At 36.9% G+C, this 21,474-nt stretch overlaps 3 protein-coding genes across 6 annotated transcripts; all 3 read left to right on the top strand.

Moving 5' to 3' along the window:
- The first annotated feature begins 1,320 nt into the window (after positions 1-1,320).
- LOC120155846 (NADH dehydrogenase (ubiquinone) complex I, assembly factor 6-like) lies at positions 1,321-17,479 on the top strand. Of its 4 annotated transcripts, XM_039167306.1 has the most exons (4): positions 1,321-1,349; positions 8,312-8,318; positions 14,270-14,276; positions 16,517-17,479. In XM_039167306.1, the coding sequence occupies exon 4, from the start codon at positions 16,522-16,524 to the stop codon at positions 17,425-17,427; it is 906 nt and encodes a 301-aa protein (XP_039023237.1). In that variant the 5' UTR covers positions 1,321-1,349; positions 8,312-8,318; positions 14,270-14,276; positions 16,517-16,521; the 3' UTR covers positions 17,428-17,479. The 4 variants fall into 4 exon arrangements, with proteins under 4 accessions (XP_039023237.1, XP_039023239.1, XP_039023236.1 ...); XM_039167308.1 differs by lacking the exons at positions 1,321-1,349; positions 8,312-8,318; positions 14,270-14,276 and adding exons at positions 12,915-12,918; positions 13,871-13,873; XM_039167305.1 differs by lacking the exons at positions 1,321-1,349; positions 8,312-8,318; positions 14,270-14,276 and adding an exon at positions 15,701-15,799 and having other exon boundaries at positions 16,515-17,442.
- LOC120155844 lies at positions 10,871-13,161 on the top strand. Its single transcript, XM_039167302.1, has one exon. The coding sequence runs from the start codon at positions 10,886-10,888 to the stop codon at positions 13,016-13,018; it is 2,133 nt and encodes a 710-aa protein (XP_039023233.1). The 5' UTR covers positions 10,871-10,885; the 3' UTR covers positions 13,019-13,161.
- A 1,843-nt stretch (positions 17,480-19,322) lies between the features above and the next one.
- LOC120155845 (probable receptor-like protein kinase At1g11050) lies at positions 19,323-21,213 on the top strand. Its single transcript, XM_039167304.1, has one exon. It carries the CDS (start codon positions 19,340-19,342, stop codon positions 21,179-21,181), a length of 1,842 nt encoding a protein of 613 aa, XP_039023235.1. The 5' UTR covers positions 19,323-19,339; the 3' UTR covers positions 21,182-21,213.
- Positions 21,214-21,474: the final 261 nt, after the last annotated feature.

Raw genomic sequence — 21,474 nt, 5'->3', positions numbered from 1 at the left:
TATATATACATATATATTTTTTATTTATATTCATTTGGTTATTTTTTAATACTATATTTATTTATATATATATATATATATATATATATATATACTTTTTTTTAAATATTTTACTTATAAGCGTATTATTACTATATATATATATATATTGTAATTATTTTTATTTAGTTTTTTTACTTTATCATTATATGTATATATGTATGTTTTTAATAGTTTATTAATAAGCTAATTATCATTTTTTTTTTCATTTATTCATTTTTTTCCCTCTGACACATCTTATGACTTTTTAAGGGTATTTTCTTTAATTAATCAGAGGTAAGTAATTCATGATCAAATTTTACCATTTAATTTAAAATTACAATTTTCTTAATTAAGACAACTGGAAATTACGTAGTACCGAAAGGACAGCTCAAGGGTGCTAATCCTTCCTTGATCGTAACTGACCCCCGAGCCCGACATATTTCTGGTAAGACGCAGATCATGTAAGAAATAGGGTATCCGATCAACCCATTTGTTTTAAATAAATGATTGGTGGCGACTCCAATCCACATTTTTCAAGCAGAAACCCAATTCTGGGGCCCAACCGAAAGACGGTTGCGATAGCTTGGCGACTCCACTGGGGACACAGGTAAGTGAGTCAGGCTAAGGTAATTTTCAGTTGTCTTTTTAACGAAAAGGGTAAGTTTAAATTTTAAGGTAATATTTCGATCCTTTTTAATTACTTTTGATTATATTTTCGAGTAAATAGTTAGACTAATCGTTTTCTCATGATTTCAGCCTTCAAAGTTTTTTTTTCATCTAAGGCTCTATACCCGAGCTCCAAACCCTGTTTTAAGTGGGGGTGAAAGCGACGCCTTCGTGTGAATTTATTCACCGTGCGGGCCTAGCAAGTAGCCTTCGGGATTCATATACCTTATGTCTTCGTGTGAATTTATTCACCGTGCGGGCATAAGGGAATGTGTCCTCTCGAGTTTAACTTAGTCCACACAAGCCTGTGATGGGTTTAGGACTAAGGGTCTGGCAAGCCCAAGGGGGCACCGGCAAGGATAACTCGAGTACCTTTTTTTAGAACATAAACCCGGAGACTACAAGGAGTTAGGGCCTACCCCAAAACCTCGTTTTAAACCCTAGGATGCCGAAATTATTTTCTTCTTTACTTTCTGTTCAAAACATGTGAACTAGAAATTTATGCGGTTAGGACTTGTTCAAAATCAACTTGCGGGATAGAGATCATGTCCGAGTAGGAATAATAAGCATGTGGGGTAGATATCATGTGGGGTAGGACTTTTATTTTCATGATTGCTTTGATTATTATCTTTACCTTACTAACTCTTTTCATTTTTTCCTCTCTTTTATTTTATTTACATCATCTGCATCATTCAAAAGAGGTGTTGATCCACTAAAAAACGTGTTCATTAACCATAAATAATCTGCATTAATGGACAAAGGTGTTGTAATATAGGCGATTAAAACCCCGAGGTACGACTATGGTCCGAGAAGACTCAGAAAGAAAAGGGAGACAGTCTTCAAGGAAGTTATGTGTCAGAGCTTGTTAGCTATGTCTCTATCAGCCTAAAATAGAACAATGTGCAAGAACTTCGAGACATCTGGGACAGTTGGAAGAATGATCGAAAACAGAAGTTCAGTCAGCGGTATGGTGACATTGCACTTTTGCTTCATGTTAAGACCGGTGAGCCCTTAATCAGAGCCTTGGTTCAATTCTGGAACCCGGGATACATTTGCTTCACTTTTAACCAAGAGGACATGGTACCTACCATCGAGGAGTATACTACACTATTGCATTGTGAAAGCATTAAACTGGAGCGAGCCTACATCAAACACATCAAGAATCAGTCTTTCAAGAATAGACTGGCCAAGATTGCAGGGGTTGATGAAAAGTGGGTGACTGACCGACTCCGAAACAAAGGTAACGGGCAAGGAATTGAGTGGATCCACATAAGGAAACTAATGAATGACCACCCTGATGAATGGAAGACTATAGACCTTTTTTGCACTAGGTCTGTATGGCTTGATCATCTTTCCGAAGATTTTGGGATGCATTGACGCAGTCGTGGTGGAACTGATTGAGCAACTTCCGAAACAAGTCAACCCAGCACCAACCATCTTAGTCAAGACCTTTCGGTCTCTCAACCATTGCCGAAGAGCTGGTGGAGGTAGATTCATTGGATGTGTTCAGCTCCTTCAAGTCTGGATTCACAGCCACTTCTGGAAAACTAATGGGGTTGCCTACTGCCAATTTAGCACTACGTATTCACCTTTGAGAGAGTTCATCACCATGAAATGACTTGAAGGCGCTTCAAAGGAAAAATGGATGAAGGTCTTAACACAACTTCAGGACCGGGATATTACTTGGAGAGCCCCCTGGTTGTTCCTCAGTGACGTTCTTTTCCGATTTGGGGATTTTGACACTATGACCTTACTTGGACTTTGGGGTGTAGTTGGGTATGCTCCGTTGTTGATACTTAGATAGTATGGGGCACGTCAGTTTGTCCCAGCAACATACGGATTATCTACATCAGAGTTTGTATATCACGGTGACAGTTATAAGAAGAAGATCAAATAGATAGCCGAGTCATGGAAGAAAGTATACTGGATAGATGTTGTGGCTGCTAGAGATATGCTCACTCCGGATTATGTGGAATGACGAAGATTGAGAAAGAATGATAACATCCCGGTGCCAGACAATGAGGACATACGGACCATGAAGGAGCATCTCAGGCATGTCCCTTCTGAACTTGAGATAGCTAAGGTGGAGTTTAAAGCTGTGAAAAATGAGTTAAAGCAGAAGGTCAGAGAACTTGAAGCCGAGCGCTATTAGTGGAAGCTAGATGCCGACTCTTAGAAAGATCGAGCAGATAAACTGGAAAGAGAGTAGAAAAGAGACCGTTTTGAGCTCGAAGATTTGAGAAAGGGGTATCAAGATTCTGTCAATGATAACTCCAAGTTGAAAGTGTATTCTGAGTACTGGAAAGATGAAGCCCATAGCCTGAAAAGAAAATTCGAGGGGCCTGATGAGATAACTTGGAAAGAACAGATGAAGACTGCCCAGAGGCGCTTAGCAGACAGTCAACATCAAAACCTACGCCTGAGAATCCAAATGGTTGATCTGGAGAAACAACATGAGAGAGATGGTAAAACAATAGCTGAGTTAGAAGCTATTGTAGATGGATTCAAAAAGCAAGTGAGCGAGCTTCAGATAATGCCCTTTGATGGGGGTTTGTAGTGGCATTTCCGTTGGGAGTAAGCACAATAAAGGGTGAAGGCCAGAGATGCAGTCATCCGAGACTTCCTGGATCAAGTACAGAAGGCAGCTCGCCATCTACATGGCCTGACAAGGGAAGTTGGAGTGGTTCGACAAGGCATACAACCAGTGACAGATGAAAACAGAAGACTTGTCAACCTGCTGGAAGTTGTTCGGGGTCTAGAGGATTTAGTCCGAATGTACCTTTGATTGTTTTTATGTCTCTTACAAGATACAACATTTTTGTCAAAATAAGGATTATTTATAATAATGGACATTTTTCTGGATCAATGCCTCGAACATTTCATGCATTTTTTTTTCATTTTGCGTTGTGCATCTACATTTCATTTTTTTCATAAACATGAAATTTCTTCATGGAGGATTCGATGAAGTGGTTTTAACCACATGACACCAAATGGAAGCAAGATTGTAACATCAAAAGAAAAAATTGAAAACAATACAGTGGGAGCCTGATCAGCTGATTGTAGGACAAAGCCTGCCAGGATGATCTAAGAAAAGAATCCCCATATCCTAAGAGCTACGATGTTGAAGCTGTTAGCTGTTACCACATAAGAAGCCCCAAACATTCCTCTGAAAACTGTAAGGCGCTTTCCGAAGAAGGGGACATGGCATATACCATTTGCACTTAGAGGATTGTTTTGTTTGAACACGTCTTTGATCTTTCATGTTTGTTTAATCTTTTAAATGATTGAATTTATGATGCTTTCTAAGGTGGAGCAATTGAACAAATTTTAATATTTAGTTCTTCGAATATTAAATGAATTAATGATTCTTTTAATTCTTCAAGAATTATAGATTTTTGACATATGGAAAGATTAGACCTTTCTTACCATGTCTCAAACCCCAGAATAAAATACCTTGATTCTTTGCCCAAAATAACTCGTGGCCATTACCAAAAGATGAAATTTTGACAATACCTCCTTTTGAAATTCTTGAACACTGCCTTTATCTTTTTGATACACTCATACCTTTCTTTGAGTCAATAAGATCACACCACTGTCTTTTTTAGACTCAAAAATAACCTTTCTTACCATTAAAACCCAAGGCATTGAGTTGTTCATTTTAACATGAGCATTCTTCTAAAGAACCAACTTGGGGCATCTCGCGGGGAGCCTGAACATTGAGACATCTGGGAAAAAAGAAGAATTCATTCGAAATAATTCTATCATACATTAATTACATTGTTTTCATGTGAATAGAATTAATCTTGAAAATCTATCCCCCTGGGGATACCTCTTCTGTGAAGATTTACATGTATGAAATGATGAACGGCTTTCTTTCTTTATCCCTTCACAACAGGAGAAAAAAATATATCCCTTGTGTCCCCTTTTGAGCCTGTAGTATTTTTCTTCTGATTCAACCCTAACCAAGGATCACCCTCCACACTAGGGGGGCAAGGTGGAAGAAATATGCTCACATGAGCGAAGACATTGATTCAGATGAGATACCAAAAGGTGAACCAAATGCCAAGTGCGAAGATTCAATCAGAACAAAAAGGGCAAAAACAAAAAAGAAAAGAAGCAAAAAAAAAGAAAAAAAAGAAAGAACAAAAATCAAAAAGAAAAAGGGACAAAAAAGCACAAGCAAAGATTCCCTAAAGACAAATGGTACATCAAGCTTCAAACTATGAGATTGATCAAGCACAATCATTACCGAATCACTGAATCACTTCACTCGATGATCATAGAGCATCAAGAGAGAGAAATATTTTGAGCAAGATTGAAGGCATCAGAATGAATTGATCCTTGGTTCAACACCCTGAAACACTTGTTTGGGCCTATTTATCCTTTTCTTTCATAACCATGAACCTTGGCCTACATTACGTGCCTTAAAAGTCCCTTCTAATCATACATGGATTTCTAAACAAAAGAGAATATCTTCAGATTTCATCCCGCCCATCAGGATTAATCTTTGTTTGCAAAAAACAATGTAATTAATGCATGGTAGAGAAAAATAACAAAGGGGGGTTCAAGACGTAAATCCTGAATAACGTCTTGAAACCAAAAGAGGATTCAAGTTGAAAACCTGAAAAGACGGCTCGAATATAAAAATTGTGCAACTGAGGCGATCACACAAATTCCTTGATACGGTATCACACAACCCGAGTGTGACCACGAAGGTTGGGAGTCAGAGAACACTTCCAGTAGATGAGTATGCAAGCTACCCCATCAAACCGTTGAGCATCAAATGCCAAACCTATGAGCATCACATGCCAAACCTTTGAGCATCAAATGCCAAACTTTTGACCAAACATAATAACCTGAGATTTTTTTTATCCTTTCCTTACTTAACCACTTCCCAAAAATAGCTTTGATCTTGGCACTTGTCAAATAGCTATAATTCATTAAAGGATTAACAGTATAATTAATTCTTTGATATCCGATAAACTCTAGTTTATGATTCATCTTAATTGTAAAACCGTGAAAGTGATAATATTTTCAAAACTTTGGATCAAACATTTTTCAAAACTCTTTTAATTGATATTTTCATAACTTTGAAAATAAAAGAGAAAGAAAAACATTTTTTTCAAACAAGACAGTTTCTCTAGAGTGGATCTTGGTAAATGACATGTGACTTTTAGACACAAAACTCATGCTCAGAATCAATGCTGAAGCAAGAAATGAGGAACATTTGAAGCATCTTTGAAGATTCAACATCAAATATTGGGGTATTTTTGGATATTGGGGTATCATTTGGGGATTCAACATCCTAATACAAATTATCAGGCCTTTTTCTGGAGATAAAATATAACCAATTCATGTTACATGCATCTTATGCATACATTTTAGAACATCATATTTATCATTTTCCACATACATAATTTTTTGCAGCTTTTAGAGTCAAGTTTCGACTTCAAGACGAAGAATACTCGATTCAAAAGCACCTTTAAAGATTCATGTTGGTTGCTTAACTCAGCAGCAAGAAGCTACACTTCGACCAACTCGACATATTGAAAGTTTCTCTCGAACTCACAATTTGCTCGAGAGTAGAGTTCAACTTCACGACGAAGGGACCGCTGGTTGTCAATAAACAACTTCCCAATTTCAGAGCCAATTTCAACTTCACAGCGAAGGATATTGGACTCCAGACAACGCAAGTTCAACTTCACAACGAAGAGACTGCTGGTTGTCAACAAATAACTTCTCAATTTCAGAGCCAATTTCAACTTCACAATGAAGGATATTGGACTCCAGACAACGCAAGTTCAACTTCACGATGAAGGGACCGCTGGTTGTCAGTAAACAATTTCCCAATTTCAGAGCCAATTTCAACTTCACAGCGAAGGATATTGGACTCAAGACAATACAAGTTCAACTTCACGACGAAGGGACCGCTGGTTGTCAATAAACAACTTCCCAATTTCAGAGCCAATTTCAACTTCACAGCGAAGGATATTGGACTCCAGACAAAGCAAGTTCAACTTCACGACGAAGGGACCGCTGGTTGTCAATAAACAATTTTCCAATTTCAGAGCCAATTTCAACTTCACAGCGTAGGATATTGGACTCAAGACAATGTAAGTTCAACTTCACGACGAAGGGACCACTGGTTGTCAATAAACAACTTCCCAATTTCAGAGCCAATTTCAACTTCACAGCGAAGGATATTGGACTCCAGAAAACGCAAGTTCAACTTCACGACGAAGGGATCGCTGGTTGTCAACAAACAACTTCTCAATTTCAGAGCCAATTTCAACTTCACAACGAATGATATTGGACTCCAGACAACGCAAGTTCAACTTCACGACGAAGGGACCGCTTGTTGTCAACAAACAATTTCCCAATTTCAGAGCCAATTTTAACTTCACAACGAAGGATATTGGACTCAAGACAACGCAAGTTCAACTTCACGACGAAGGGACCGCTGGTTGTCAATAAACAACTTCCCAATTTCAGAGCCAATTTCAACTTCAGAGTGAAATATATTGGACTCCAGACAACGCAAGTTCAACTTCACGACGAAGGGACCGCTGGTTGTCAACAAATAACTTCTCAATTTTAGAGCCAATTTCAACTTCACAACGAAGGATATTGGACTCCAGACAACGCAAGTTCAACTTCACGATGAAGGGACCGCTGGTTGTCAATAAATAATTTCTCAATTTCAGAGCCAATTTCAACTTCACAGCGTAGGATATTGGACTCAAGACAACGCAAGTTCAACATCACGACGAAGGGACCGCTGGTTGTCAATAAACAACTTCCCAATTTCAGAGCCAATTTCAACTTCTCAGCGAAGGATCTTAGACCCAAGACAACACAAGCTCAACTTCACGACGAAGGGGCGGCTGATTGTCAACAAAATTTCATTCAGAGTCAATTTTAACTTCACAGCGAAGGATATTGGACTCGAGACAACACAAGTTCAACTTCACAACGAAGGGACGGCTGGTTGTCAACAAACAATTTCCCGGTTCCAGAGCCAATTTCAACTCACGACGGAGGATATTGGACTCGGAACAATGCTACTTACTTGGATTTCAACTTCACGACGAAGGATATCCAATTTCAGGCTCAACTTCACGACGAAGGGGCCACCCGCGGTTTCAACTTCACGACGAAGGGAATCGAGCACACAAGCATCATCCATCTTTAGATTGGATTTCAACTTCACGAAGAAGGATATCCAACTCAAAGAAGGAGTATATGTCAACAAAGACCTTCGAGTTCGACTACGCTCAGCTCCAAGGCACATCATTTACAGCATAACTCAAGGCTAGAAGGGTTATCTGCCATCAAAATTGTCGAGTTCGATTCCATTCAGCTCGATGACACATCAATCTCACTACTTTTCGGTTGCAGTCGAGGTTTTAAAGTCGAGAAGAGGACCTGGGTTAACCGTGCTTTAGTGACAAGAAACCATTTTCAAGCAAAAGCTATCTGTCAATGAAGATTTCTGAGTTCGATTCTGATCCAAGGTCTTTAAACCGAGAAGAAGACCGAAGGGCAACGAGAAGCCACGTGCTGATTCAAATTCCGAACTACGGCTTCAATTTCATATCATTTCAAGATGAACTCGGCTTCACGACGGAGGAGTCATCCGTAACTCAATTCGACAGGGAGTTATTGAAACATCAGAGTCAATTTTCAACTCCACCGAACGAAAAGTGTATCTTTTAATCTTTGCCCTATCCTCGTTATACGACTATGGGCAAAGAGGGACAGCTGCCAATACACCTTTTCGTCCTACTAGGATTCAAACTCATAAAAATAGAATATAATTTTGCTAGGATTCAAACTCCTAAAAATAGGATAGAGTTCTACTATGATTTAAACTCCTAAAGATAGGATCCACAAGCACTATAAATAGCCATTGTAACTCACTATTGTAACATAAGATTTACAGACAAAATACAGAGGAAAGCACGGAAAATACAAAGGCAAAACTATTGTAAACGATTCGAAAAAGAAATAAAAGGTAGCATTTTTTTATTCGTTCATTTCTCGCATGTGCACGTTATTTTTCTTGAGATTTGGTTCGAATAATCCAAAACGTGGGTTGCGCCGACGACCAAAAATGGGTGGGGTTTCGAAGTTTCTAACCTAGATCTTCCCCGAGGCGTGTTTATTTTTTATCCCCCTAATACACAATATCGATGTTAATTGTCTTTCAAATTTGGCCCCAATTTTTATTTTTCTTTATATTAGTCCTTTTATTTATTGTATATATATTTTTATTTATTTATTATTTATATTATTGTCATTATATAAATATATATACGTATGTTTTTTTAAATGATTTTCAATTGATTTTTTTACACTATATATTATTATTATTATATATACATATATATATTTTTATTTATATTCATTTGGTTATTTTTTAATACTATTTTTATTATTTATATATATATATATATATATATATATATATATTTTACTTATAAGCGTATTATTACTATATATATATATTGTAATTATCTTTATTTAGTTTTTTTACTTTATCATTATACGTATATATATATATATATATTTTTTTTAATAGTTTATTAATAAGCCAATTATCATTATATGTATAATTTTATATTTGGTTTATATATTTATTTATTTTTATTTTTGGTTTTTTTATTTGTTTATATTATATTATATTTTCATATTACTATCATTATTGTTATGATTATTATTTTTCTATTTACTCATTTATATATATATATATATATATATATATATATATTTAATATTTCATTTATTTATTTATTTTTTCTTTTATTTTATTTTTTTACTTATTTTTATTCTTATTTTTTTTATTTATTCATTTTTCCCTCTAACATATCTTATGACTTTTAAGGGTATTTTTGTCAATTAATCAGAGGTAAATAATTCATGATCAAATTTTACCTTTTAATTTAAAATTACAATTTTCTTAATTAAGACAACTGGAAATTACGTAGTACCGAAAGGGCGGTTCAAGGGTGCTAATCCTTCCTTGACCTTAACCGACTCCCGAGCCCGACATATTTCTGGTAAGACGCAGATCATGTAAGAAATAGGGTATCTGATCAACCCATTTGTTTTAAATAAATGATTGGTGACGACTTCAATCCACATTTTTCAAGTCGAAACCCAATTCTAGAGTACAACCGAAAGACGATTACGACATGTCTAATTCTTGCAAAATCAAGTCTCCAATCTCCAGTCGATGTCCATCACTTCCAGTTTCTCATCGACTCAACATGTTAATTCTAATGGCTTTATTGCACTAGAAAGTTTGAACAGGAAACAGCTTTTGCAGGTCCTAATCAACTCCCCCATCGCGTAGACCATGCTTAATTTGTTAACAGGGTTTTTAATTTTTTTTTTGTTCTGAGCAGTTGGTTTCGCTTCACAAGGTCAAGGAGAGGAAAACGGTGCTCCAACAGTTTCTTTGTGTTAATATCAACTAGTAAAGAAAACAAAAGCCATGATATTAGTTATTACCCTTTTTACCATGTATTCCGTGTCATTTGCAGAACACATATGAACAAAGGTTGATGTGCAAGGAGAGGAGGTTGACGGAAGATAATGTGTCGCATCAGATGAAACTAACGTGAGGTAATGTTATGGAACTTAATAAAAATCAACTAAAAGTTTAGTGAGAGTATTACAAGTTGTTTCATGTAACCTTTATTCATGATCAACATGATATTTAGATGCCTTAATTTGCATAAATTGAGTATTTGTATTGGATTAATTAATATTGTTGATGACAAAAACTTATTAAAATGAAACTAGAATCAAAGTGACAACACTCAAATTGGGATTTTCAAAATGTCAAAGAGCCGTGTATAAATCTCTCCTTATGTTAAAATATTCTTGTTTTAATTGACTAAATTGTAATTTAATTTAAAATATATGCGAGTCGGCAATCGCATCAAGCGGGCTCTGCTCTGGATAAAAATTGACAGTGGCCATTGACAAAAGGTCTCGAAATCTCAATTACAAATTTAATCCAACCATTTCTTTATTCTTCTACTGCCACGTGGGAAATATATATATATATATAACAGGGTCCACGGATTTATCAAAATACGTCAGCCCTTACCACATATATGGAGAAAAATAATTAAAAAAGTCTCCCTTAAATAAATCATCACCGGCATGTCCCGCCCAGTGAATCACAACCATGGACACGCAGCTGCTTCTCGTTTTCTTTATTCTACATCTCCTTCTTCTATGCACGGCGGCGCCGGAGCATGAATCTCAGTTCACTAGTGGTAGCATCGTTTTCGCTACATATGGTCGAACAAATTATGCCTGGGATATCTTTATGCTCCCAACTTCAGGCCAACCAAATCCTTTTAATGAACTTCGGGTTACCGACGGCGAGTCCGTTAACTTCAATGGCCACTTCCCGTCCGTCTCATCTTCCTCTATTCTTTCTCTGTTACACAACCGAAGCCTCATTCACGTCCCGAAAGCTCCTTCGCCGGCGCTCCAGCTCATCTATGTGACGGAACGGAACGGGATTCCGAATGTTTACTATGATGCGCTTTATTACGGTGCGCCGCGGACTACTAGATCGAGATCGGCGCTTGAAATTCCCGTTCGAGTTCAGGCCCCTTTGCTGGGTTTAGAAGAGAGCAAGAATCGGGTTTCGATGAAAGATAGGCCGAGTTTGAGTGGACAGAATTTGATTTACGTGTCAACTCACGAGGACCCGGGTGAACCCAGGACGAGTTGGGCTGCTGTGTACTCCACTCATTTAGGGACCGGGTTGACTCGGCGACTCACTCCCTACGGAGTGGCCGATTTCAGCCCCGCCGTGTCTCCATCTGGGGTTTGGACGGCTGTTGCTTCGTACGGGGGAGATGGTTGGGCTGGAGAAGTGGAAGAACTGAGTACTGATATTTATGTTTTCTTAACTCGTGATGGGAGTCACCGAGTCAAGGTTGTTGAACACGGTGGATGGCCGTGTTGGGTTGATGACTCAACTCTGTATTTCCATCGGAAAAGTGTAGACCAGTGGATGAGCGTTTACAAAGCAACTTTCCCTAAAGATAAACCGATTTCCACCAACTCAGTGACGATTCAACGAGTCACACCTCCGGGTCTCCACGCTTTCACCCCAGCTACTTCCCCAGGTAACCACAAGTTCATAGCAGTAGCTACCAGAAGACGCAATTCAAATTTTCGTCACGTAGAGCTGTTTGACACTGTTAAAAACGAGTTTATTGAGTTAACTCGACATGTTTCTCCCACAACCCATCACTTGAACCCGTTTATATCACCTGACTCAGCCCGAGTTGGGTACCACAAGTGCAGGGGAGAAAACAATGGAGGAGAAACTAGAATATTATTGCTTGAAAATGTTAAAAGCCCAGTGCCAAATCTCTCTCTTTTCAGAGCCGGCGGTTCATTCCCCACTTTCTCACCCGCGGGTGACCGAATAGCCTACGCGGACTTTCCCGGTATCAATGTAGCGAACCAGGACGGTTCGAACATGAGAAAAGTTTTCTCCTGGACCGCATTTGCAACCGCATGGGACCCGGTCCGAAAAGGAATCGTATACACAAGTGCCGGTCCGTCGTTTGCAAGTGAGAGTACCGAAGTCGATATCATAGCCATCGATGTTGATTCCGTTGACCAACCAAATTATAAAAAGTTGACCATAGACGGTAAAAACAATGCATTTCCATCCCCATCACCAGATGGAAAACGAATTGTGTTTAGATCGGGTCGATCGGGTTACAAGAATTTATATATAATGGACGCGGTCGAAGGAGAGACGGGTGGGATCCAAAGATTAACAAATGGCCCATGGACAGATACAATGTGTAATTGGTCTCCGGATGGTGACTTGATTGCATTTGCTTCGGACCGACATAACCCGGGTTCAGGTAGTTTCGAGATATATCTAATCCACCCAAACGGCACCGGGGTGAGGAAATTAATCAATAGCAAGTCATCCGGTCGGACCAACCACCCATGGTTTAGTCCGGATGGAAAATTAATAGTATTCACAACGGATTATGCGGGGATATCAGCTGAGCCAATCTCGAACCCACATCAATTTCAACCATATGGTGAGATATACGTTATCAAACCGGACGGTTCGGGCCTGCAGAGGCTGACCCATAATTCATATGAAGATGGGACCCCTTCATGGGCCCCATTCTACATAAACCCTGCTGACGTGGAGTCGCCCAGGAGGACCCAGTGTGCTTTTGAGGATTGCCATTTTCTGAACAAAATGCCAGGCCGTGGCACCACCAGGGTGGAACCATTAGGACTAGCCCAACCCCGGTGTGGTACATGATTCAAAAGCACAATATTAGGAGTATAATAATGTGGTTTATAGTATAGTAAATGTGTATGGTGAGAGAATAATTTTGATGCACGAAATATTTGTACATATAGACTGCACCTACGCCCTGACTATATATTTCATGTACCTTTTCATATCTTTTGGATGGTGTAAGCTTTTGACTTCTTTTATTTTCTAATCATCTAAGATAATATATGTAATTTTTTTAGTTATTAATAATATATACTTTATAGACGTAATTATTCGAATTCAGGCCTCTTAAAAAATATTTTTATTTATCACTAAAATCAGTCAATATGTTCGCTCTTTTATTCATTATTGATTTTGAGACAACGAATAATGAATAAAAAAGAAACCTATTGATCGACCTTAATAACAGAAAGAGATGTTATTCTTTTCTCTTACAAATTTGAGTACAAGTAATTGTGTTTGTAATGTTATCGATGAAAGAAAATTTAAAACTAATATTGGTCATTTTGTACATTAATGCATCTTTTGGTAGTTGTTTTAGATTTTATACTACTTGAGTACATTCTTTGGTAAAGCAAAACGTTGAAATACTTTTATGTATATATAATTTGATAAAGCATTTGAGATTTTTGAATTTGTTAGTTTGTATCTATTTTCTTTTTTTTTTAGTTTTTTAGCTGAGTTTTTAATATTTTTTATATAGTCATTTTAGTCTTTTATTATTAATTTATGCACTTTGATAGTCTTAAGAGAAATGACTTGCTAATGTGGTATTATAATGTTGTAGACTTTTCTTTTTAATTTTATTAGTTCAACAAAAACTTCTTTTACCAAAATATCAATGATTTTTTGGATTGGTATTATTTTTGTCAGTATGTAAAGACGCGTTTTGTAGAGGGTACCTTATGTTCACCTATCCATAAGTCGATTGGGTTGGGTTGAAATGAAAGGAAAAGAAAAAGAGGGGCAATATATATATGAATCTCGTCTAAAAAGGGGGAACACATATGATGTGTGTCAAAGATACATAATTGCACTAGCACGAGTCATATATGATGATGTTATGTATGTATTAATCTTATGTTCAATCACTCACTAATTATATGTTTAAAATGCTAAATTTAAACACTTAAAAACTCACATATCTAAATAACGTAGGATTTGAAAACCGACATGGACTTTTCAAACCTCACATTGTGTAGATATAGAGTTTTTTTTAAATATTTAAATATAGTCTTTTAAACATGTATTTATTGAGTGATTGATTATAAGACTATACGTGTGTCGCCTGTTGTCCGGCTAGTTCTCATATAATTATGTGTCTTCGACATGCATAGTATTATTGTTATTTTTGGACAAAATTCGTATAATTTGTTCATATTTTTTATCCTCTCTTTCTATTTTTTTTCATTTTAGTCCAACTTTTAAATTCTGACCAACTTCTGTCACCTAAACAAAAGGTGTTTCATGCAAAATGTACTTTCTACCACATCAACAAAATGCGTTTTTTTTGTTGTTGCAAAAACACGCCTTCTATCACATTAATAAAATATACTTTCTACAAAAATATGTCTTTGTTTATGTGATAAAAAAGTGTCCATCTTGAAATTAATCAATTTTAAGTATTAGAATAATTTTTTTAATAAAATATATTTGGATAAAAAGAGCTAAACCAAAAGTTAAGACTTAATATAAAAATAAATGTCTAAATTATACTCAAAATTAACTTTTGTTGTCTAAAGAATTTTTAGCTAAAAATTGGTGTCTAATGTATAACGGTTCTTATAATATTTTTAAATTTTTTTTTTTAAATTTGAACGTGACACATGTCACTTAACGGTTTTTTTAACGATAAACACCTAGAAGTGTAACGGAAAAAACTTTAAGCACATATTTTTAGCAAAAAATTCTTTAGCCACTAAAACTTTTTCCGAGACATTCTTTAGTTACTTATTTTTGTATTAAGCCTAAAAGTTTTAAGTACACGTAATTTAATTTTTTAAAATTTTATTTAATTATTAGGTATAATGGTAAGATAAAATTCAATATAAATTTAAGGGTAAAATATATAATTAGTCCCTGAACTTTTAGGGCATTTGTATTTTAGTTACCCAACTTTTGAAACTTACAATACAATCATTGAACTTTTAGTTCATTTTCAATAAAGTCCCTGTCGTTACCTCTTAAGTTTTTTGCTGACGTGGTAGTTAACCTCTCATCAACTCTCTTTCTTCTTCTTCTTCTTTTGAAAACCCTAACCTTTTGGGGAAACTTATTTATGTTACAGAAGATTTAAGTATGTCATTGGAGGATTCGAAACCAATGAGAATGGAGGAACCCGAATATGATAATGAGGATAAGAAAAGCTTGAGTTTCATGATGGAGCATCTTAAGAAGAAACCCTTAAGTAATAGCAACAATAATGTTGGTTCTAACTCGCAATTGAGTCCCAAAGAAGCCAAAGTGAATAAAGAAGAAACCCTTAAGTAATAGCAACAATAATGATGAAGACAATAACCATATCTTATTTTTTTAAATTAATATTCAAAAGTGAACAAAACACAAACATAAGTGATCATTTGTGTAGTTAACTCTATAATATTTAACTTAAATTAATATATTAATATATAAACTACAGCTCCCGGAGGCTAGAGCGGAGAACTACCTTTTGTTTTCATTTTCATTTCATTTTTTTAAGTGCTTAAAGTCTTTGCCGTGTTTTGTTACTTTCGTGTGGCTTCCAAACGATCAATTGCTTCCTCGCCGCACTCATTCATTGGCTTTTGCTCGGTAAGTTACCATTTTCACTTCTTTAATATCTTGTACGAGGGGATGAGAGTTGTGGGGTATGTATTTTGGGTTCTAATAATGCATTCCACATGTTCGACGAAATATCTCTGTGAATCATCTGCTCTCAATTGACTTGCTCTATATGATCGTCGATCAGCTACAGTCTACATTATCGAGTTTGTTTAGGATTTAGAAACCCCATTTTTCCTATGGCTCATCTCATGGATTAGTGTATGACGATAACCGTCTTTCGCTGCTGTTATATGGTTGTCGTATGCTTTTTAAGCTCGTCTCTGCAATCCATGTAATTGTAGATTTATTTATCAATTGAACAGCGGTCACCTAATATTACTATAATGTGTAAAAGGTCTCATGCCTGGATTTGTTTACAGTAACTTGTTTCTTCTATTCGTAACCTTCTACACATCGAATACTTTTGTTTGGATCTTTAGGTCCTTGTTGTCTCTGTTTTCCTTTTCGATGCCAATTGTATGAACATAGAAGTGTAAATGATTCAATTTATGAGATGTATGAAGTTGGGTTTAGAAAATGGTCGCCCTCCTTGAGGGATTTCTAAAGTGAATATATCAAAATTCCATTTCCCTGCTTCTTGTTGGCTTGATTTATTTGTTGAAAATATGAACTGACAATGGAGTTGTAGAAATTATGTTTGGAGCACGATCAGGATTTATCACTAATATACTAAAGCATTGCAGGACACGCATCAAGGTTTGATGAACGGTGTATCTAGTAGCTTAAGGGCAGCTTTCTCTCACTGTGTAGAGCAAGTGAGGAGCTATGATTACCATCACTACCTGTGCCTCCTTGAGCTCCCGGCTAACATGCGAAAGGCTGCATTTGCACTTCGTGCCTTCAATGTTGAAACTGCCAGAGCCATGGATGTAGCTTCTGATCCCAAGATTGGTCTCATTCGCCTTGTTTGGTGGAAAGAAGCCATTGACAAAATTTATGCTAACAAGTTGATTGAGCACCCGACAGCAGTGGCCCTCTCATCAGTTGTATCTGAAAGTAACATTAGCAAGGCTTGGTTAAAACGGGTGGTTGATGCTCGGATCAATGACGCAAGTAGAGAAGTTACTGACCTACCAGAGACTATTGAGGAGTTGGAGAAATATGCAGAGGATACTGCATCAACTCTTCTCTACATGACTCTTCAAGCTGGTGGTATCAGGTCAACTGCAGTTGACCATGCTGCGTCGCATGTTGGTAAGGCAAGTGGCCTCCTTTTGCTGCTTAAGTCACTGCCATATCATGCTAGCCGCAACCGTCACTTTTCCTACATACCGGCTGAAGTGGCTGCTAAGCATGGGCTGCTAGTTAAGGAAGGAGGTCGATCGGAGATACACCTGGATTCTCGAGAGCGCTTATGCGATGCAGTTTTCGAAATGGCATCAGTAGCCAATGCCCATTTGGTGAAAGCCCGTGAATTAGCCAATGGTGTGCCATCCGAAGCACGAAAAACACTTCTACCAGCAGTGCCCGCCCAAGATCTGTTGGATTCCCTCAACAACGTGCAGTTTGATGTATTCGATTCAAGGTTAGCAAGAGGGGTTCTGGGTAAACCTCCATTGTGGTTCCAGATGAAACTAAAGTGGTATTCATGGCGGGGGAAATACTGATCAATTTCTGGCGGCCGGATACTTTGTCAGTTGGCTAATGAAACAAGAAACATTGGTTTTGTTTTATTTTTTTTTTCTGTCTTAATAAGGGGATTATCCTCATGGAACACGTTTATTAACTAGTGAATGGTGATCATTGCGGCCAATAGCTTTCTTATCATTTCCAGTTTATAATGCCGTAAATTTGTTACTCTGTTATCTGTTATGATAAAGTATCAAATCCAAAAGTATGGTATCGTCACATAAGAAATTCCATATTACTCTATTCATCATCGCTAGTCACATAAGTAGGGGTAAAGCCAAAAATTTCATGAAATAATTATTTTATCGGATTCAAATGTAATTCTCATATGCACGAATCAAGTGGTCTTCATGGTTGTTATTCCTTGAAGATCCGAGTTCGAGCAAAATAGATTTTTGGGGGGTGGGCGTTCAATGTCAAAAAATTGAGAGTTAGATTTAAACATATATTGTCTTTTACTTACCCCAAATTAATAGGAAAAAAATATAAATCTCATATGATATATTAGTTTAAGTATAAAGTTTTTATCAGGGTCGGTTTTTTTAAAAACAAAATCAGAATCGGGTCGGGTTCCCTCTATATATTATTTTTTAATTAAATTCTTATTTTTATTAAATAAAAATAATATTTTATTATTATTTCGGATCAGAACCGGTTCAAATTTTATCTCAAAAAATCAAGTTGGATTCGGATCGAGTGGACATATTTATTAGTGTGGTATAATTTACGTAGAAACCACTTTTTTAAATTTGTCAATGCGCATGATTTCAATAACGAAATTAAATACTTTAAATTATGATGTTAATTCTTTTAAAAATATTAAAAAAATGAATGTTTTTAATACATTCACAAAGAAATACTTGTTGACCATTTTTAATAGTTATGGACATTTTAAAATCTCTATTTGGATGACATTTTTGTAATTTGGCCAAATATATAGTAATCATTATTAAAAACAAGTTGGCAAATTGGACGGCATAAGGTTCAGCCACTTTCCTATGTATTGTTAGGGCTGATCATAATCATTATTAAAATGAATTGTGTTGATATCATGTTTTCGTAGATTAAATCAAAATTCTATCAACATTAGAACCAAATGAACTTAATTTAAATTTGAATTAGACTTAAATTCTTAACAAATCAAAACGAAGTATTTAATATATAATTCGAAAAGGTAGCAAGCAATTCAAAAAATAATATATTAAAATTTTAGATTTTTTAAATTAAATTATAAACAATATTACATTTATATCGTTTAAGATTTTTTAAATTAAACTATTAACAATATTACATTTATATCATTTAAGATTTTCATATACTTAAGATTCAAGTTTTAGCTCAAGTTTGAGCTTCAATTGAACTATGTATGAGAATGTTTCGGGATTAAGTTTTCTCGAATTTCAATTTTTGATTTCGAGTCGAGTTTGAAAATTTTAAGCTCGTGAGAGTTTGAGTCTAGCCGAACTTAATAATTTTTAAGCTCACGAGTTTTCAAGTTCAGTCGAGCCTAGTTTTAAACTTTTCAAGTCGATTCAAACTTAATTTTAAACTTTTTGAATCGAGTCGAACTCAAGAATATTCTTATTTAAATTGAAAATATCATTTTTTTTTCAAACAAAAATATATTTTATTAGGGTAAATGACCAATCAAATATCAAAATTAAAAATCTTTATTCAGGTTTACACCTGCATCCACCTCGCCTACACCTCTAATTTTACCAGTTTACTCGACTACTTTAACCAATCAAAGTCAAACTCTCTATTTTTTATTGTACAGCCACAACGTGCAGTTTGACCAGCGGCCGCCATGTTTGATGCTTCTCAGCTGAATAAACCAGTCCCTTTATACAAAACTAATCCCTCCATTGATTTACATAATCATCATTTACCATGGCAAACTCCATCTTCTTCTTCTTCTTCATCATGTTCTCCCTTTTCTCCACCGTTTACACCGTCAATTTCAACACCTCTTCGTGCCCAATCGACCTCAGCTACGTCGAAACCTTCCCATGGGACGAATCCACCTGCTTCAACCCACAAGGAAGGCAGTGCTGCCAAACCCTACTAAGCCTCTTCGGCATGGGAATGGCCCAGTACCTCAAAGAAACCTCTGTTTTCCAGTTGCCGGATTCCGCCGCCGCTTCCTCTTGTCTCTCCGATTTCCAGAACAAGGTGGCCGCCAAATCCGTACACCCATCTCTGGTGTCTTCTTGTTTGCAGAACTCGACGCAATTCGTCAGCAACACTTCGAGTTGTGCTGGGATTTTAACGGTTCAAGATTGGGTTCAAAAACTGGGTCCGACCACCGTATTGGATACCGCTTGTAAAGGCGACGTGACCGGTTTGAATTGCAGACCGTGTATCGAAGCGGGTTACAATGTTAACTCGAGGCTACTGAGTCTCGATCCGAGTTCCACAAAGTGTTTCGATTTCACCGTTTTGTATGCCATTGGTGTAGTAAATGAATTTGGTCCAAAGGATCAAGGGTCGGCTAATTGCATACTGGGTTTGCCGTTAGATAGCTCGGTTGATGAGAAATCAAAAAGGAAATTAAGCAGAGATTCCGTGTTGAGATTGGTGTTTGGTTTCTTGGGTGCTTTCGTTGGTGTTTTGGTTGCTGTTGGATTCATATTTTTTTACAGGAAATGGTATAGGAAGAACAAGAGGGAAGCTTCGCATAGACAATTCGTTAGCGGTTTCCGTTCCGGTGTGTTGCCAAATTCCGGTGCCAAATGGTTTCATTTATCGGAGCTCGAACGAGCGACCAATGGTTTTTCTCAGAAGAACTTGATCGGCCGAGGTGGCTACGGGGTTGTGTACAAAGGAAAGCTTGCTGATGGTACTATGGTTGCGGTGAAACAGATGCTCGATTTCGAATCCGAAGGCGACGAGGACTTCTCGAACGAAGTCGAGATAATAAGCAAGATCAGGCATCGGAATCTTCTTTCGCTCCGAGGCTGTTGCGTCACTAGCGACACAGAGAAAGGTCGGAGACGATATCTGGTTTACGATTTCATGTCGAATGGCAGCCTTGGTGATCATCTGTTCCATGATTCCACTAGGCCAAAACTTAGTTGGCCTCAACGCAAGAACATAATTCTTGATGTTGCTAAAGGCCTAGCTTATTTGCACTACGGCATCAAACCATCGATTTATCACCGAGACATTAAGGCAAACAACATACTTCTCGACTCGGAAATGAAGGCAAAAGTTGCGGATTTCGGATTGGCGAAGCAGAGTCCGGAAGGGCAGTCTCATCTCACAACAAGGGTTGCAGGCACACACGGTTATCTAGCACCGGAATACGCACTCTATGGACAATTGACTGAGAAAAGCGATGTTTACAGTTTCGGAATCGTGATCCTCGAGATCATGAGTGGGAGAAAAGTGATCGACACTTCGAATTCATCATTCCTACTGATCACAGATTGGGCTTGGAAGCTCGCGAAATCGGGCAATGTGCAAGAAATCTTCGATGAATCGATACGAGAGGAAGGACCGAAAGGCGTGATGGAAAGGTTCGTTCGAGTTGGGATTCTTTGCGCTCATGTGATGGTGGCTTTCAGGCCGAAAATTGCAGAAGCTTTGAAGATGTTAGAAGGTGATATTGACATCCCAAAGTTACCAGACAGGCCATTGCCACTGAGTCATGAGTCCTTTAAGTCATCCTTGGGAAGAATAGCATCAACAAGTAATACATCAAAATATAGCTCAAATTTGTCGATAGTATAGATTGATTTCATTCTTGGGACTAGGCTTAGAACCCCCCCCCCCCCCAAATTTACTTCATTTAGAAATTCAAGGTTTCTTGTAATTATTCTTAATAATATTAAGGGTAAACTATATCAATAACTACCTAGCTATATAGCCCTTTTACTTTTGCCACTAACTATTTAATTATTATCAATTAAGCCACTAACAGTTAACAATTGAAAAAAATGTTGACGTGGTAGTAAAATATTAGTCTAATTATAGATTTAGTCCCTAATATTTGTACATTCTCTCATTTTGGTATTAATTTAAAT

Source organism: Hibiscus syriacus, unplaced genomic scaffold, assembly GCF_006381635.1.
Source record: "Hibiscus syriacus cultivar Baekdansim isolate YM2019G1 unplaced genomic scaffold, ASM638163v2 tig00111208_pilon, whole genome shotgun sequence".
In the NCBI taxonomy this organism is placed as follows: domain Eukaryota; kingdom Viridiplantae; phylum Streptophyta; class Magnoliopsida; order Malvales; family Malvaceae; genus Hibiscus; species Hibiscus syriacus.
The sequence above is the reverse complement of the archived record's forward strand: the minus strand, read 5'-3'. Positions and strand labels throughout refer to the sequence as shown.

Bases quoted from the DNA above. Each gene is read 5' to 3' on its own strand.
- LOC120155846 (XM_039167306.1), top strand. From the start codon at position 16,522: ATGAACGGTGTATCTAGTAGCTTAAGGGCAGCTTTCTCTCACTGTGTA.
- LOC120155844 (XM_039167302.1), top strand. From the start codon at position 10,886: ATGGACACGCAGCTGCTTCTCGTTTTCTTTATTCTACATCTCCTTCTT.
- LOC120155845 (XM_039167304.1), top strand. From the start codon at position 19,340: ATGGCAAACTCCATCTTCTTCTTCTTCTTCATCATGTTCTCCCTTTTC.